The sequence below is a fragment of the Octopus bimaculoides genome, chromosome 4, assembly GCF_001194135.2.
Source record: "Octopus bimaculoides isolate UCB-OBI-ISO-001 chromosome 4, ASM119413v2, whole genome shotgun sequence".
NCBI lineage: Eukaryota > Metazoa > Mollusca > Cephalopoda > Octopoda > Octopodidae > Octopus > Octopus bimaculoides.
Genome location: NC_068984.1, coordinates 56,128,307 through 56,148,811, shown reverse-complemented (window position 1 = coordinate 56,148,811; position 20,505 = coordinate 56,128,307). Strand labels below are relative to the sequence as shown.

Sequence of the window (20,505 nt, the reverse complement as noted above, 5' to 3'; positions counted from 1 at the left end):
ATATTGTTTATTTGTTTATAGTTTCAGCTTAGAGCTGCGGCTATGCTGATGCACCAAGGATGTAAACATCAACTAGAAAATCCAAATAATTAAGTAAAGATAGAAAGGTTGTTTTTGAACGAAGGTATTCATTGATATTAGTTCTGTACCAAGGTATACATTTGCCTTAGTCAGTCTCATCATCATAGTTTCAATGAGCCAGTGATTGGCTCATTGAAACCTGTAAATAGTGATACTATTGTTCACTAATTGCAATATCATATGATCATGTGATTGACTAGATTATTGGATGGTCAATCCCATTGCTGATCACAATGCACTTTGCATTGTTTTAGCTTTTGGATGATGCTACCCTACTGGCTAGGCGATCAGGCCAACATTGCCCCTGACTGGAAGACTAGTCCATTGCAGGGTTACCCATTTTCAGCTTAGACCTAAGCAGTGTGAAATAAAGTGTTTTACTTAAGAACACAATGTACCACTTGGTCCAGGAATCGAACCCATGATTAGTGATCATGAGTGTAACACCCTAACTACTAGACCATGCACCTTAAAAATTGCAATATAAACTAAATAAATACATGCTCAGGGCAAGGCCAGTTTTAAGTCAATTATACAGAATTGTTCAAATTGGGTTCCATGCCAAGAGAGGGCCTTGTGCACACACTCAGAGGATGCTATGATGAATTTTTAGTACATCGTTATGACTGGGGTTGGTGTACTACAAAGCATAAAACATCAATCTTCAACTTTGCACTTCCTAGTGCTGCCTTACTCAGGGTTGTTGAAGCATGGAATAAAACTACCTGCATCAGTTGTTAAATCTGAGAACTCTGCATCCTTCAAAAATTCTACACTTCCTAAAATTCACCAACACTACTCCTGAGTGTCCGCATCTTTTCCCCTGTATAGCTCTTTTAATGTTTACTCTTCTATTTTCTTGTGTTTTGTCCAGTGTGTTATGCATATATTGGCTTGTCAGATAAATTCAGTTGTGTTTTCTGGGGGATTTTTTCCGAAATATTTTAATCCTGTCCAATTTTATTTGAATTAATATGAAAAATATTTTTATTGTAGTTTCAAGGTTTTTCGTAGCTCTATTTTACCTCTACATCTTCTCTGAAGTTTGAATAAATTCTATCTCTTTTCATATACGATGATGAAGTGCCAAGTAAGAAAACAAAAAGAAAAAAAAAAATGAATGAATTTATCTGACAGCCTGATACTTTCAGCAATCATTGCTATCTTTTTCTTTACTTGGTTTATTGTTACTTCTTTCCATTCGTTTACTCTTTTCAAATAAGTTGTGCATCTGAGCAATGTATACAATAAGTTCATGATTCTATATTCTGATATTTGGTGTTCATCCATCACAGCTTTAAAAAAAGCTGTCACAAATGTGACATAAATATTTTTCTGCTACCAAGAGTGTGTGACATGTTCATCTGATTTCTTCTATTTGTTGAAATGAAACCAGCAGATTCAAGTTGATTTTATGTTTGGGATAGTCCATAAGGAACTGTTGTTAAGAGTACTGCTGTTTAGCACCAGGTCAGCTCTGACTGAGCAGACCTATGAACAAATGTATCCCAGTCTTGATCACCTCATTTTTTCCTTTCAAATATAATATATCGTTGACTAAACAGTTCAATGTATCTTTTTAAAATGGTAGGGTATGAATTTTGATAAAAATTTGGTTATCATTTCTCATAAATCAAACAACAATGTAGAACTGGGCTAGTGGGAGAGAAAACATCTCAGCCTTGAATGCAATTTTGTTTGGTTTCAAATGTTAAAATGTATATTGAAGAAATCTCTAAACTACACCTGTCACAATCTTGAAGACCAAACAAGTAAATTAACATAAGTTGCATATCTATGAATTTGTGAAATGAAAAATTCCTAATTTTTCTTATCAATGCACATACTTCCACCACAAATTCTTATAATTCACCACTGGTGCTTTGACATTTAAAAGGTTTTGGTCTTAGCAGTACCATTGGCTCCTTTGTCATATAGTCTGGCACTTTTTCAAACTTAGATGTCTGTCACACTACTACTATTACTACTACTGCTACTACTTTCTGCTCAGAATTACTTTGAAATGTTCTTAGCCACCCCAACACTTGTGGTTGACTCCCAAACTTACAGAATCTAAAACAGTCTAATTTTTTTTTCTAACAATTATAATCAAAGCAGTTACATATTTATCTCATACTAGAGTTATAAATAGAGTTTAATGGTCTGGCTTTTTATAATTGCATGTATATGTCAATGGATGGTGGGTGTTACCATTATTGACTTGGAGAGGTAAAAAGAAATGGCAGTTGAAATATTCCTGACTTTCACAAAGACATTTAATGATATTGGTGAAGTGAATTAGGTTATTGAAACTGGGTCATGTACTCAGCTAACCAACATTTACCATTCATATTGTTAATTATATAGCAATCACCTTTCACTACTTACCTAACTTCTCACAAGACATTTTATAAGGAAATATATGTGGCATTTAGCGATAGTTATACCTTTTCCAAGAGTATTATTAAGTCTAAGAAAAATGAAATCACCACAACTATGTATGGAAACGTGGTTACAAAACATTTTTCAAGAAAATTAACTTCTACTCTGTGACATTCACAATTGGTCATGTACTGCCATAAGTGTCTGCATGTGTGTGAGTTTGTGTATGGGGAATTGGGGTGAAGTGTGTGTTAAACAATATAACAGGCAGGCTAGTTACATTACCATTCTGCACAATTTCTGTATTGGAGATTTTTCAAATGGCAGGCATTGGATTGTTTATATGTGAACGTTGCCTTTCATAAAAATGGACTTTTGTGCACATGACACAAGATACAACCATTTTGAGAAAACGTCTGCTGTACATATTTAGATAGTTCAATGCATACTATTTCACAATGGTGAAGCTATGCAATAATGGAAGTGTACTGTTTAATACACATGTACCTGCTGTACAATGATATTGAGTTCTCTGAATATTTTCATTACACACTGATAAACAGTCATCATCATCACCATCATCGTTTAACGTCTGCTTTCCATGTTAGCATGGGTTGGACGATTTGACTGAGGACTGGTGAACCAGATGGCTACACCAGGCTTCAATCGGATTTGGCAGAGTTTCTACTGCTGGGTGCCCTTCCGAACGCCAACCACTCCGAGAGTGTAGTGGATGCTTTTACGTGCCACCGGCACGAAAGCCAGTCAGGCGATACTGGCAACGGCCATGCTCAAAATGGTGTATTTTACATGCCACCTGCACAGGAGCCAGTCCAGTGGCACTGGCAACGATATATATATATATGTTTAATAATTTCCTATTTAAATGCTGGCTGGTTGGTTGGTTGATTTTTTTTTCACTCATGCTTTACATTGTATAGAGAGATGTGGAAAGAAAGGAAAAAGAGAAATATAGAGAGAGTTAACATAAGATGTGTAAGACAAATGCATACACTAGGCTAGGTGGCAGGTATACTACATAAACACACAGTCAGAGAGAAAGAATCATAAAGACAGAGAAGGAAAAGAAGAGGGAGTAAACGACAGAGTAGTGAAGGGAGTTATACAAATGAGAAATTAGTTTTATTTATGTTTATTTTAAAGTAATATTTTTTAAAAATGAATATACAACATTTTGTATAATCACAAAGGTATTTGATAAAAGATATATCACAATTGTTGTGTGAATGCCATATTTCCTGATATTACCCATGGTGGCAAAGGTATTGTTCCAAAGTTATCTGTCATATGCTAGATAACACTCTAGAATATAAATATTCCATAGATATATAAGATTACATTAAATATGTCAGGATCTAAAAATCATAATTACAAACTAACAACTAGCTTATTAATCATTCTAGACTCGTACAATACTCATGATCCCTTTTCTCATCTTTTAAATAACATGTTGTTGTATATTGTATTGTCAAGTTAGAGATAGCTGAGATAGGAGAGAACCAGTAAATAAACTACTAAGCTTACTGATTTTTTTTTATTCAACTGATTATATTTTATTCTCTTCCAAAACTGGCTTAGTGTTTCTACTCATGTATTATGCATGCATCCTATGGATGAGAATATAAATATGCAATTTACTGATAGGGATTTGTATAAGATTTGGCAATTGTATTAGAAGATTAGGTGACATATAAATAAGCTCTCTCAGTGGAGACATCATTTTATGATTGGCTTGGCCTGTTGCCAACTTGTTTGTTATAGCATGCGATGGGAAAACTAAGGAAAATAGTCCGAAGACCTCTCAACTTTGAGCTATCAGATAAGAACTCAGATCATTTAGTGAACGTGCCCCACCACTATTGGAGCAAATAACATTGAAAGGTTATTTATGTGTTATTTCAACTGGTACACATTTGTTAATGATGCAATCAATTCCTAAACAAAAATGCAATGTGGTTTTCAACAAGAATTTAACCATTTCACAACAGAAATGGATGGAAAATGATCTCTTTATAACTTAGAGGTTGCAAGGCAGCATTCATGACCATTTCAGGATTCCAAGATTGGTAGAAGGAGAACGAGGAAGAAAAACAAAACAGAAAACTCTACTAATTGCTAATCCTCTGACTGGAGTCCTGCTAAACTGTGTAACATAGTGGATTTACTACCCAAGAAGTCTACAAACTATTAGGGAATCTATTTCTCTTTTGTCTTTGAATTTAGTAAAGAAATTACTATTTACTTTACTGAGACTTTGTTTCATTGCTGTATATGACTCATGATGTTTCTTTACATTTGTAGCATTTTCATGTATATACCAAGCTAGATTGCTCATATCTAAAATCAAGGCTATAACTTTATTTATTAATTTAATAATATTTTATTGATTGAAAATGCCACTAATTGTTCATTAGTTATATATCTGTTGTTCCATATTATAATAGTCTGGACATTTTCATAACCTGATGGATCAAATATCTATTCTTAAATATAAACATTCTTAGTGGAATTCTGTCTCTCTAGCGTATACAAAATATCAGCACCAAAACCCTGTAATTCAATGAATTTGAATTATTTGCTTTTATTGTCAATCGCATCAGATATATATAGTTTTATAATAATCTGAATTCAAAAGTTGAACTTAACATTTGATGAAGACTAATTTTCGGTTACATTATCTAAACTCCTTGCTTGTCCTGTGTATCACATGTAATACACAGAACTTTGATCCATGCGTTATATATGATAATGCATTCCCAGGAAAGCTTTATGTTACTCAGAACAAAGGCTTGCTAAAAGTCTGAAAACAAGCATGGATGTTAAGGACAAACTTATGAAAATATTTTGGACAAGCAGAAGCCTAAAATTAATTTTAAAATATATCTTTGATGCAGTAAAATAATCTGGACAATAAAGCTCTGTGTAAAAAAAACATATGCCATAAATGATTGCAGGACTGTGTTTCAACCTTGTTTTGTCTCATCAACAACTATCCTTTCTGCTTGTATAAATTCTGTAGGTCACCAATTTCTTAACAATACAGATGTAAGGTCATCTTTACAGTAAAAAAAAAAAAAAATTTTTAAATGTATTTTCAAAGCTCCAAAGTCACACATTTCAGAGTTTAAGCTCCTATAGTGCTCTATAAATGTTACTGTTTTTGAAAAAAAAAAATTTTTTAAAAAAGATATGTAAACTTACACGGAGTCGCAAGAATCATAGCAGTCACAATAAGAGCACATACAACGAGGATAACAAGAAGTGCAATCCCAATTCCACGCCAGTTCCGCTGATTCTGGGCATCTCCAACCAGTTCCTGGGGATAACAGAAAATAGTAGTTATAGAAACTGTGGCAAACAATAATAATAACAGAAGCAATATTAACAATAATAGAAGATACATGGTGGTTACAGAAGACATGTTTAGTATGTTTAGTAATACCTATGATCACAGGTATCCTGGCTATTGACCATCCTGACTTTATGTTTTACCATGGATTACATTGTTCAATATACTGTTCCATACTTAAACAGTGGAGTGTAACTTGAGATATATTTTGCTGCTATTACTAGCAGATCAATTGATTCTATTGAACAGAGGGGAAACGCAAATCTGTAAGAACCTGTAAGAGTACATTTATGTTGAGAAAAAATAACCAATCTTTATATTAACAACTTCATATGCATGAAGTTTATATAGTAAATACTGTTTTAGTCTTAAGGTTTAACCTTACCTTTGTCACAAAGGTTTTTTTGAAGCATTGTGTATGTGCAAAACTTTCCCTTCCCTTATTAACTTATAGTATCAACCAGAATAAGCAGAAGCAGTAATAGTGATCATAGTAGCAATAATAGGGGCAGTTGTAATAGTTGTAGTGGTAGTATTAGCACAGCTAAATGGTTAAGTATTTAGCTTTGCAATCACAAGTTCCTGGGTTCAATCTCACTGTGTGACATTTTGGGCCAGTGTCTTTTTTTTATTATAGCTTTAGGTCTGTCCAAGACTTGTGAGTGAAATCGAGAATTTTGAAGCTATGCAGAAGCCCACAAGATTGGTTGTACATGTAATTCAAAGGTCCACACAATATCTACTGTGTGAATTGTGCTACTGAATAGAAAATGTCTTGCATAGGATGTGAACTGTGGCAAACAGGGCCTTTTTCTTTCTTTTTTTAATACAGTATGTAGAGTAGTGAGCCTTGATATAATTTTTATGTTTTTCTTCTTCACCAAGTAAAATAATCTGGACAATAAAGCTCTATGTAAAAAGACATATGCCATAAATGATTGCAGGACTGTTTCAACCTTGTTTTGTCTCATCAACAACTATCCTTTCTGCTTGTATAAATTCTGTAGAACTATCCCTTCCCTTGAAGCAGTAATAATGATCATAGTAGCAATAATAGGGGCAGTTGTAATAGTTGTAGTGGTAGTATTAGCGCTTGAGTATTATGTTAAAAGGTACACGCATCAGTAGAATACTCGGCCATTTTCATATTAATTTTATGAATAGGTAGTCTGTCAAAACCACTGGAGATCCATTAACGACTACTACTACTACTACTACTACTACTACTACTACTACTACTACTACTACTACTATATTACTACTACTGCTACTACTACTACTACTGCTGCTGAAATTTTGTGGGGAGGGGGTAAGTTGATTTCATTGACCCCAGAATACAACTGGTGCTTATTTCATCAACTCTGAAAGGATGAAAGGCAAAGTCAACCTCAACAGAATTTGAACTCAAAACATCAAGGCAGATGAAATGCCGCTAAGCATTTTGTCCAGAATGCTAACGATTCTGCCAGCTTGTGGCCTTAGTAGTAGTAGTAGTAGTAGCAGCAGCAGCAGCAGCCACAGCAGTAGTATCAGTAGTAGGTGGAATTTGCAATAGTATAACAGTAGAAGGTGGAATTTGTAATGTTATAACAAAAATGGTAATTGTAGTATTAACAACAGCAAGACAAATAGTAATTAATAATCATTAGTAGTAATAGTAATAATAAAATTTCTTTATTAGTCACAAGAATATTGGAAAATGATATTGCACTAAATGTGACATGGCACAAAACTGGAGTTTTATGTTCTCAAGAATATCAAATATACACCCAAAAGCATTTTTTTTTTAAAAGGCATATAAAATAAATTACATTGTATTATTAGGTGTGGAATCAACAGAAGCAGAAGTAGCAAATAATTATGCATAAACTGTTGTAAATGTTTTAATGAAAACAAAGAAAAAAGAATTTTCAGATTAAAACATTATGAGGAAGGAAGTTGAAGAACTATCAAACTACAAGGATCTTGAAATGGAAATAAGCAGGATATGGAGTGGGGGTATGAAAGTGAGAACACAGTACCAATAATAATTGGAACTCTAGGCACGGTGAAGAAGAATTTGAAGAAAAACATAAAAATTATATCAAGGCTCACTACTCTACATACTGTATTAAAAAAAAAAAAGAAAGAAAAAGGCCCTGTTTGCCACAGTTCACATCCTATGCAAGACATTTTCTATTCAGTAGCACAATTCACACAGTAGACTTTCTGCACAACTTGCTGAACATATACTCTGCTTAATCATCACATGATAAAACAAACATACATAACATACACTACACAATCACCGTCTAAAAATATAACACAATCTTCACAGCTTATACACTAGATCAGTGGGTTCTCAATTGGAGTCCACATGACCCTTAAGGGGCAATATAAGATTTTGTTAAAATTTATGTGCAATAAGCTGGTTATACCTTTATAATATACAGAATATTTTCATTTTTTTTTTATACAGTTCCTGATAATATTTAATTATAAAAATATAATAATAGGATTTTTTAAACATTGAATGGCTAGGAGGGTCTACCCATGTAAAATAGGAATCAAAGGAGTCCGTAAGCAAAAAAGATAGTTACCACTGCTCTAGACAATCACCATCCAATAATATAACATAATCCACACAACACATGCTCCACCCCATGGATCTCCAACAACTGGGTTGTGGACCAGTGTATTGGGTCTTGGATCATTTGGCATGGAGCTGCATAGAAAGATTAGATTTTAAAATTTTATTTCTATTTTATTGACTAAAGGCAAAAGCATGGCTGTGTGGTAAGGAGTTTGCCTCCCAACTACATAGTTCCAGCATCAGTCTCACAGCATGGCATCTTGGGCAAGTGTCTCCTCCTATAGCCTCATGCCAGCCAAAGCCTCATGAGTAGATTTGATAGATGGGAACTGAAAGAAGTCTGTCTTGTGTATGTGTCTGTCCCCCACTACCATTTGACAACTGGTGTTGATGTGTTTATGCCCTCATAACTTAGTCGGTTGGCAAAAGAGATTAATGAAATAAGTACTAGGCTTTAAAAAATATGTACTGGGGTTGATTAAATTCTTCAAGGCAGTGTCCCAGCATAGCCCCAGTCTAATGACTGAAACAAGAGATTAGATAAAAGATGGTTGTCTGCAAGGTATTTTTGCATTATATATGTATCGTATACATAATATTATGTATTGCATACATAATATTATGTATTGCATACATAATAATTTAATTATATATTATGCACCTTATTGTGTTTTGTTATGTACAAGATCACCTGGCCTGTGGAAAAATTGTCTTGCATGAAACTAAGTCGGTGATACAGAAAAAAAAAAAAAAGGGCAGGGGACCACAGCTCTGTGCAATCACCACACAAGGATATGACACAATCCTTTCAATATACACTCTTCACATTAACGACCCAATAATATACTCTAAAATTTAGGGTCTAAATAATCACCAGCCAATATAACATAGTCCACAAAACACATACTTTGTGCAATTACCACACAGCAATATGGCACAATACACATGAGACACAATCACCACCCAATTCACCACTTCTGAGCAATATGACCCAACTTGTGCATCATTGTCCTATGCAACAAACAGATGAAACATTAAAGTAACACCAGAAACAATTTAAGTAAAACAGATGTAGCATAGAAACATCAGTCTTCATTCTCCAAAATATAGGGTGGGCCAAAACAAAATAAGTTCAATATGCTCCGGAATTGTCAAAGACATGCATTCATTTTTCTATAATTGAATAAAATAAATAAAATAATGATGAATTCACATGTACTTGTAAATGATGAACAAAATGAATAATAACTGGCACTCTATTGGTTAAGATGATCTGATCAATGGAAAAGCCTGCTCATGAAATTAAAGTGCAAGTGGCTGAGCACTCCACAAACACATGTACCCTTAACGTAGTTCTCAGGGAGATTTAGCATGACACAGAGTGTGACAAGACTGGCCCTTTGAAATACAGGTACTACTCATTTTTGCTAGGTGAGTGGACTAGAGCAATGTGAAATAAAGTGTCTTGATCAAAGACACAATGCATCATCAGGAATTGAACTCATGACCTTATGACTGTAAGCCGAAAACCCTAACCACCAATACACGTGCCTTCACAATGAATAATAATAATAATAATAATAATGGTTTCAAATTTTGGCACAAGGCCAGCAATTTGGTGAGAAGGGAAGCCAACATCAACCCTAGTGTTCAACTGGTACTTATTTTATCGACCCGGAAAGGATGAAAGGTAAAGTTGACCTTGGCAGAATTTGAACTTAGAACATAGGGAGAGATGAAAGCTGCTAAGCATTTTATTTAGTATGCTGACAATCCTGTCGGCTTGCTGCCTAGTGAAATGTTTTGGTTCATGACTTTTGGCCCACATTGTACAATGCTGCACACACCTCACACACACACACACAACAAAAAGCGCACTGGGTGGTGCAGTAGAAACTCATATCGGACTGTTGGAAACATGATAATTACAGTAATAATGTATTTCATTGTCACAAGAGTAATGAATAGGGGACAGCGGGACAAAAACATAAAAGCAGAAGTGGGGAAAGAAGAAATGTTACAATAAAAATTGCAATAATAAAGTCTAATATTTAATCTCCAACTAAATGTGATTAATGTTATTCAGTGTAATTACATCAAAGTAAAGTAATGTATCTTGGAGACTTTTTACACAACCAGATAAGGATAATGTTCTGTGGAATGATGGAAACATGATGTTACCTAGGCAATAAATAGGGGTAATGAGAGTAAAGATGATGAGGAAGAATATAATGGTAGCAAATAATAATGATAATGATAATAATAATATTTTTTTATTAGCTGGAAGGGCCCATAATATTAATGGTCAATGTAAAGAAGAGATAGTGAATTTATTGATAGATCTGTAGAAGATATTGATGACATTGAAGAAGACAATAATGACGATGATAATGTTGATGACAATGAAGGTGATGATGACGACGACCGACAATGAGGGTGAAATGTATTGTGATGCTGCTGAATATGATGGCGATAATGGCAAAGATTGTTATTGTTGATCAGAATCACTGTTGACTGCAAGCAGTTTTGTGGAACCCTATATTGAAATGCTTCTTGTCTGTGGTGACTCACAAATCAGGAATGTTGTCCATGGAATGGACCTTTACAAATTGAACCTAATAACTAGAAACTTATGACTGGAACTTCACTGGTTTATTTATTTATTTATCTATTTATTCATTTATCTATTTATTTATTCTGATTTTCTTATTAGCCGGTATTGATAGCCTATTTGATTTGAACTGATTTTCAAGATATGGAACAGGCAGCCCCCTAAGATAGTGAAAATAAATGAATAAATAAATAAATAAATAAATGAATAAATAAGAATAAAAAATATTTTAAAAAAATAAATAAAAAAGGGCTGAGGATGGGAATTTGAAAGGAGATTACACTGTTAAATTAACAGTTTGGCTGATTTACAAATAATCTCAACCACTGACATATTTTGTATGCTCATGTTGTTGCTGTTGTTGTTGATAGTGGTGGTGGTGATAGTGGAGGTGGTGGTAGTGCTACTGGTGGTGGGAAGTATTAGTTTTGTTGTTGCAGTTGTTGTTTTGACACTTTTTATTTCTAAAGTTACAACTGATGATAAAGATGATTACAAAAATGGTTGTGGTGGTGATGATGATGATGATGACAATGATGGTGGTGGTGGTGGTAATGGTCGGGCTGGGATGATATAACCAGTGATTATACGGATTAAGTTGATGGCTGTGGTGATTAATTACACCAGTGATTCATCCTTTCATCCACTTATTCATGTCTTGTGGATTCAGTCATCAGGAGTGGGGGAGGGGATATCAGTTGGGGTGGGTATTACTGGAGTCTGTGGATATGTGTGTTTCTGGGGTATTGGTGATAGGGAGTAAAGTGGGTGTTAACTATTAAGTGGGTGGAGACATGGCTATGTGGTAGGAAGTTTGTGTCCCAGCCACATGATTCTAGGTTCAGTCTCACTATGTGGTGCACCTTTGGCAGGTGTCTTATACAATAGTCCTGGACCAACCAAAGCCTTGTCAGTGAATTTGGTAGACTGAAACTGAAAGAGGCATATATTTATATATATATATATATATATATATATATATATATATATATTGGCCTGCTCGCCTAGCCAGTGGGGTGGTTCATTTGAAGGCTAAAACAATGCAAAACGCATTGTGACCAGCGATGTGTAACAACATCTGATAGCCTGGTCAGTCATGTGATCATCATCATCATCATCGTTTAACGTCCGCTTTCCATGCTAGCATGGGTTGGACGATTTGACTGAGGACTGGTGGAACCTGAAGGCTATACCAGGCTCCAATCTGATTTGGCAGTGTTTCTACAGCTGAGTGGTATATATATATATATATATATATATATATATATATATATATATATACACACACACACACACACATATACATATCATCTTGATCATCATCACCATTATCATTTAACATCTATTTTTCATGCTGGCATGGATTGGATGGTTTGTTAGGAACTGGCCAGCTGAAGAGCTGTCTGGGTTCCATGTCTGTTTTGGCATGGTTTTTATGGCTAGATGCACTTCCTAATGCCAACCACTTTCTAGAGTGTACTGGGTGCTTTTACACAGCACTGGCATGGGTACTTTTACATGGCACCAGCACCCATGAGCCCACAAGATTAGGAACGCTCAGCTGAAGAGGGATACAGGGGACGTTCCTGTATGCAAGGACAAGCACAATTTGAGAGAGAGAGAGAGAAATACATGTATGTATTTTTGTCCCACCACTGCTTCACAACTGGTATTGGTTTGTTTGTATCCTCATAACATAGTGGTTTAGCAAAAGAGACCAACAGAATAATTACTAAGCTTAAAAACGTTCTGGGGTTGATTTGTTCAACTAAAATCCTTTATAGTCCAGTGACTGAAACAAGTAAAAGCTAAAAGACAATTGATCTCGGTCAATTTCAATGAAGAGTGTTCCAATTATTCAAGCTATGGAATAGCTGGCCTACTTTTTGGTTTCAAATTTTGGCACAAGGCTAGCAACTTCAGGGAAGTGGCTAAGTCGATTACATCGACCCCAGAGCTCAACTGGTATTTATTTATCGACTCTGAAAGGACAAAAGGCAAAGTTGACCTTGGTGGAATTTGAACTCAGAACGTAAAGATGAATGAAATGCCACTAAGTGTTTTGCCCTGCATGCTAACAATTCTGCCAACTCGCTACCATAACTGGCCTACTTATTGACATAACATATAGCTGGCTGAATATTCTACAAATATATGTATCCTTAAGTAATTCACTGGGAGAATCAGTTAGACAACATATGACAAAGCTGGAAGAATAGGTGCTATCAATTCAAAAATCTTTCAAACAGTTTGTATGTACCCAATTTCACTCACAATGATTAGGTTGACTTGAGGCTATGCTAAAAGACACTTGTCTAAGATGGTAAGCAGTGGAACTGATCAAGGATCTTATTATAAAACAAACTTCAAAGCCATTTGGTCTCTCTTGCATCTTCTGTTAACTAAGACAGTATTGGCAGCTTGGAGTTAACAGTTTCATTTAGAATTCTTAGTTCCAAGCCTTAATTTCATATGAATTCAAACAGCATTTTTCTTTACCCTCCTAGTATATTTTTATGAGTTTTATTTTATTTTTATTTTTTAAAAAATATATAAGCAACTAAACTAAAAAAAAACAACCTAAGATAATGCATAAAAAAGATTAGAGAGAGTTGGACAGAAATTGCAATTGAAACTAAAATAGAAATTCAATAAAAGAAATGAAATTTCTTATTGATTAAAATTATTCATAGTTTTCTTTCTTGAATTTGACAAACATACAATTTTATGTGTAAGATAATGTTAACTATGAGCTATTAATTTCATCATGAATAGAAAATGGATATTCTCTTTATCAAGAAAGTCTTATGGGCTAGTCACATCAATACCATTTCAAGAAACAAATAAAGGCTGCCATCAGGAAGGGTATCTGGCTAACCCACGTCAGATTGCCCTTTGTTCTTTGATATAGAATTCCTGTTTTAAAGTGGTCTAAATCAAAATTTTCCTTCAAACTTTCATTTTAATTTATGTTCTACACACCAATTTAATAATGACAAATCTATTTCACTAAATTTTTCATTAATTTATAAACTAATTGAAACAATGTCAATAGAAAAAAAAAGGAAGCATATAAAGGATAATTATAATGGGGATGATGATGATAATGACATGCAACTTGCTCTCCAGGAGAACCAATTCATCAGCTGTTGACTGGAGATTACAACAATTTTGGCATTGTCAATCCCTCTGATAGTGCCTATTGTGATGGTATCATCCCATTTAGTGGTGCCCAAGAGCAGTGATCAATGAATGTCCAGGTTCATTTGGCCTAAACTGCAGCATATTCAAAATATACATACATGCCATGCATATGTACCTATATTATATTTGCTTGTATGCCACAGGAAAATATAAGCATGCAGAATATGCACTTCGAGTGAATGTTTATATGTAGGTTCAAATTACATGTATCTCATACACACATATCACCCCTTCTCAGACAAACACACACATGCTCCTAAACTTGTAGACATAAAAATGTAAGTATAGTACAGATTCAGTATTTTCTTGTCAGATTTTGTCAATTTTAAAATTTTGCTATTTATTGAACTGTAAATAATATTCAATAGTTTATAGATTTCGTCTCAATCTCAAGAGTGCTTCATAGCATGGTAAATTTGATGACATGTCTTCAAAATGAGAGAGAAGCATACTTGAAAGTTGGACAAAATTTTGAGTAAATATTGGAAATCTACTATTAAAGAAGTCAAGTCATGTTTTCAACATTGCATGTCTAAAGGAATGAATACACACACACACACACACACCACTACCACCACTGCTGCCACCGCCACCACCACCATAATCATAATTTAACTTCTGTTTTCCATGGTGGAATGGGTTGGATGGTTTGACAAGAGAAGGCCCGCTAAAGAGCTGTCTGGGCTCCCTTCCTAATGCCAACCACTTTACTGAGTGTACTGGCATGGGCACTTTTATATGGCACCGGCATGGGTACTTTTTACATGAAACCAACACCCATGAGCTCACAAGATTAGGATCGCTCAGCTGAAGACAGATGCAGGGGAAATGCCTATGTGCTGGTATGGATGTGTGCTTAAGAAGTTCATTCCACAACAATGTGGCCTAAGGACCTGTTCCAGAGTATGGAATCTTGAGAAAATAACTTCTATTGATTCAGGACAACTAATGCTTTGTGAGTGAAGTTGGTCGGTAGAAACTACATGGAAACTAGTTGTATGTATGCACGTGCATGTATGTGTGTGTCTGTAGTGGTACCTTGGATATGCATCTTCCACTATTGCCCTTGGGCCAGCCAAAACCTTGTGAATAGATTTGGTAGACAGAAACTGAAGGAAGCCCATCGTATATATGTATGTATTTGTATGTGTGTAGGTATGTATTTGCATGTATATTTGTATATGTATGTTTTTGTACATGTATTTGTATATTTTTGTATGCATAGGTTGGTGTGTTTTAGTGTCCCCTTGTCTTGACACTGCCATGATAACTGTGAATAAACATCAGCATCGTACAAGTGGTGTCCATCATTTCAATTCTGTTAAAATATGTTTAGTCATGGGGAAATATGACCTTACTTTGAAACAAATTAGGTTTGGCAACAGGAAGAACATAGACAAAATCATCTGATCCATATGATCATAGAAAAGTAGATGTTGAAATGATGATGGCATGTATGTGTGCTTGTGCATGAATGTTGAAATCACTGCTTCTCACATGAGATTGTCTGAGTGATAAACTTTTGTCATGCATTCCATAGCTCTGTGATCTGATCTGTTAGTCAAGGAAAGGGTCTGTGACAGGATGAGCATCCAGCCATAAAAATGTTGTCTCAAATAAGTGCCCCTTCAGCCTATACAAGCAGAGGGAAAGAAATACACACACACACACATGCAAACAGTACACTGTAAAGTTGGTATTACAAAGGTTTTCCATCCTTAGGAACTATGATAAAGCAGACACTAAAGTATGACGTTGTCCTCAAACCTGTCAGATCTTGTCAACTCATCCACTCCATGCTAGCAAGGAAGATGGACATTAAAAGGCTATGGTAATGATGAAGATGATGATGATGATATATAACATGTGTACAGACACACCAACATATATATATGTACACATACGCACACACATACACACATCTATACTCACACATACATATATACATAGAAACATAAACATAGTATACAAACATGTTTATAAGTATACTACATATACATTCAATTGTATAAACATATACATGTACATGTGATTGTGAGTATGTTTACATGTATACGTGAATGTACATATGTATGTTTATTTACCTTATAATTAAGGGTTTCTCTTCACCAGAAATTTACAATAACATTAAGATTTATTGCTTTGTTTATAAAGAATGAATTTGATGTTCGTTGTCCAACCTATTATTACCCTATCATCTTTAGTCCAGCATAATCATATTTAGCTTTCTTTCTAAGTTGGCTTATTTTTGTCTATAGGTTAGAAAACAAACAAGCAAGAAAATAAAATTTTAAAATTTTGGCTTTGCTCCACATAATTGTGTTTATCTTCTATTGATATTTGAAATACATATGAATTTCTTCAATATAACGACAGGAAAAACAATGAATGCAACTTATCCGAGATATTGCGGTATTTTAGATAAAAGACAACTTGAGGAACAAAATAATGTTAACGAACATAAACAGATTAATGTGTTAACTTGAAATTTTTTCTTTATTTCGCAAATTGTTTAGTTTGTCAATATTTAAATCAAATAAAAATCTGGAATTGAAAGCTCTTGCTGGACTGAACTTATGACTTAGTTTCACTGTTGTGATGTTTATGTTGTACCCAGTCAATTCTTTTACATTTAATATGTATAGATACAGGTGTAGTTGTGTGGTGAGAAGCTTGGTTCCCAACCACATATTTCTGGGTTTAGTCTCACTGTGTGACACCTTGGGAAAGTGTCTTCTACTAATGCTTAGGCTGATCAAATCCTTGTGAGTGGATTTGGTAGATGGAGACTGCAAGAAGTATGTTATGCATATATATGTGTGTGTGTGTGCATTTGTCCCCATCACTGCTTGATAACTGGTGTTGGTGTGTTTATGTCTCTGTAACTTAACGGATGTTAAATGATGATGATGATATATATTGAGTGGATTTGGTAGATGGAAACTGAAAGAAGCCATCATATATATTTCTATTTGTGTGTCTGTGTTTGTCTCCCCACCATCGCTTGACAACTGATGTTGGTGTGTTTACATCCTTGTAACTTAGTGCTTTGGCAAAAGAAGACGATAGAATAAGTACTAGGCTTACAAAGAATAAGTCCTAGGGTTGATTTGATTGACTAAAAGGCAGTGCCCCAGCATGGCTGCAGTCAAATGACTGAAACAAGTAAAAGAATAAAAGAATATATATATATACACACACACAACAAGCTTCTTTCAGTTTCTTATTTCTTTATTGCCCACAAGGGGCTAAACATAGAGGGGACAAACAAGGACAGACAAAGGGACTAAGTCGATTACATCGACCCCAGTGCATAACTGGTACTTAATTTATCAACCCCGCAAGGATGAAAGGCAAAGTTGACCACAGCGGAATTTGAACTCAGAACGTAACGGCAGACGAAATACCGCTAAGCATTTCGCCCGGTGTGCTGACGTTTCTGCCAGCTCGCTTCTTTCAGTTTCTGTCTACCGAATCCACTCACAAGGCTTTGGTCGGTCTGGTGAAGAATGGAGGTACCGGTATCACAACTATTCCTAGGCTGTAGCTGTTTCAACAACATATGGGTAATAAATCATGAATATGAGCAATGATTATGTAACATTGGTTATATATTGATTTCGTCACTATACATTCCGTTAGCCAGTATTACCAGGAGTTTTAATTGAAGTAACCACCTAGATTCTTGGACCACTTTCATTTATCACACACACACACACCAATTAACTGAAATACTAAAGCAATACGTAAATGGATATATTGTAATAGAGCTATTTTTTTAGTCATAGGTGCACACGTGGGTGTGTGGCAAGAAGTTTACTTCCCAACCACATGGTCCTGAGTTTGATCCCACTGCATAGTAACTTGAGCAAGTGTCTTCTGCTAAAGCCCCAGACTGACCACGGCCTTGTAAGTGGATCTGGTAGATGGAAACTGACAGGAGTTCATTGGATATAATGAGCACATGTGTGTGTCTGTGTGCATATGATGTTTGTATGCACATATGTGTGTGTATGTGTTACTGTCTTCTTGCTTTGACATTGCATAATCATTGTAAATGAATATCTCTGTCATGCATTCAGTGTTGTTTGTTTCCATTCTTCTGTGAGACTATGTCTAGGTATGGGGAAATATGTCCTTACACTTGGAAACAGGTGAGGGTTGGTGACGGAAAAGGCATTTGACTATAGAAAATCTGCTGCCTTATCAAACTTCCATCTGACTCATGCTAACATGGAAAAGTGGACGTTAAAACGATGATGATGATGAGGTGTATGTTCAATAGGCATACATTTAACCTCACTGTGTAAGCAGTAGTTAAACCATAGAGCTATCTCTGCAAACTAAAGAATAACTTCATAAGGCTTCCTTGCTTTGGCAGAAGTGTTTACTTCATCTTTGTGTGTGTGTGTGTGTGTGTGTGTGTGTGTGTGTGTGTGAGAGAAAGAGATAGATGGGAGTGGGGAGAGAGAGGAGAGAGATGGGAGTGGGGGAGAGAGAGAAGGAGAGAGGAAACAGAAGAAAGAAAGAGTGTAGGATTAGCACATTAATTTTTGATGCGTATTAAATTAACAGAAGTACTGTGATAATGTATTGAGGATAAGTTGTAAATAAACTTATGTGTATATCTAATAAGCATGCATTTAAAGTTACTACATTTAGAGCTCTCTCTGCAGACTAGATAAGAGTGGAGGCTGTGATTTGATTATGAGTGCGTGGGAGGGGGCTGTTTCCACAGCGAGATTAAATGTGTGTTTATTAAATACACTCTTTTTAATCTCTTTACTCTCTCTTTTACTTGTTTCAGTCATTTTGACTGTGGCCATGCTGGAACACCGCCTTTAGTCGAGTGAATCGACCCCAGGACTTATTCTTTGGAAGCCTAGTACTTATTCTATCGGTCTCTTTTGCCGAACCGCTAAGTTACGGGGACGTAAACACACCAGCATCGGTTGTCAAGCGATGTTGGGGGACAAACACAGACACACAAACACACACACACATATATATATATATATATATATATATATATATATATATATACATATATATATACATATATACGATGGGCTTCTTTCAGTTTCCGTCTACCAAATCCACTCACAAGGCTTTGGTCGGCCCGAGGCTATAGTAGAAGACACTTGCCCAAGGTGCCATGCAGTGGGACTGAACCCGGAACCATGTGGTTCGTAAGCAAGCTACTTACCACACAGCCACTCCTATGCCTCCTACTCATCTAAACTTATTTGCAATCCATTCATCCATGTATCTATCATTAAGATTCTGTTGAATTAGGTATTCAAATTGAGGCACCTTGCTAGGTTGGTATAATCCACACATCCAAACAATATTAATTGAATATTGAAAATCAACACTCTGTGCAGGGGTGTTTGTACCTGATATTCCTGCTGTGTGTGCAGACAGCGCAACCCAGCTAAGTGAAGATATCCGCTCTTGCTAATTCAGACCTGTACTTTTTATAAAGGTACTTTCATAGTATTTCCAAAGTGCAGATTCCAGGTGAGGTGAATAAAATATGAGTAACAATGACACCTGTACATCTTTACATCATTTACATTTGACGGATATTTGTCCTCATCTTGTTTGTTGTTAACACAATGTTTCGGCTGATATACCCTCCAGCCTCCATCAGGTATTTTGGGGAAATTTCGAAACTGGGTTCTCATTCTTAAGGTATTTTTTCAATGTTATTATTATTATTATTATTAAGGTCATAGCCTGGAATTGAACTCGGAATCTTGTGGTTTGTAGCCCGCGCTAACCACTACACTTTGTGCCTGTGGGCCCACGGGCATATTATGAGTTGAAGAAACATCTTTTCTTACCATCTACAACTTAATACAATATGTTTTTCACAATATTTTACTTTTCTTCCAAAAGTTTACCTTAGGGAATACATTCAATTACTCAACTTGAACAGACTTCATTACCATAAACAATATTTTCACACGCTTTTCAGTGAAAATATTTACATATGCCATTTCTAACTACATACAACTTAATGCAACATTTTTTCTCACAATATTCTAATTTTCTGACAATATGTTACTCAGTGGTATATATCTAATTACTTTAAAGTAGATTTCATTATCATATATCTTTTGTCGCTTTTATCCAAATGTATTTTGATACCTTTCTTACCTGATATGATGCAGTGCGCAAATTTTCTCACAGTATTCTACTTTTCTTACAATATGTTACCAAGTGGAATATATTTAATTACTATATACTGATTGGTGGATTTATTATTATTTTTTTCTTTTT

General features: G+C 35.2%; 1 protein-coding gene across 4 annotated transcripts in view; it reads right to left on the bottom strand.

The window, feature by feature from the left end:
* Positions 1–20,505, bottom strand: part of LOC106877900 (dipeptidyl peptidase 4) — a 611,833-nt gene that overhangs the window by 151,394 nt on the left and 439,934 nt on the right. For all 4 annotated transcript variants that reach the window (XM_014926948.2, XM_014926949.2, XM_014926950.2 and 1 more), the window contains exon 2: positions 5,686–5,800. In XM_014926948.2, coding sequence (XP_014782434.1) covers positions 5,686–5,800 — 115 coding nt within the window. The remainder of the gene's footprint in view (positions 1–5,685; positions 5,801–20,505) is intronic.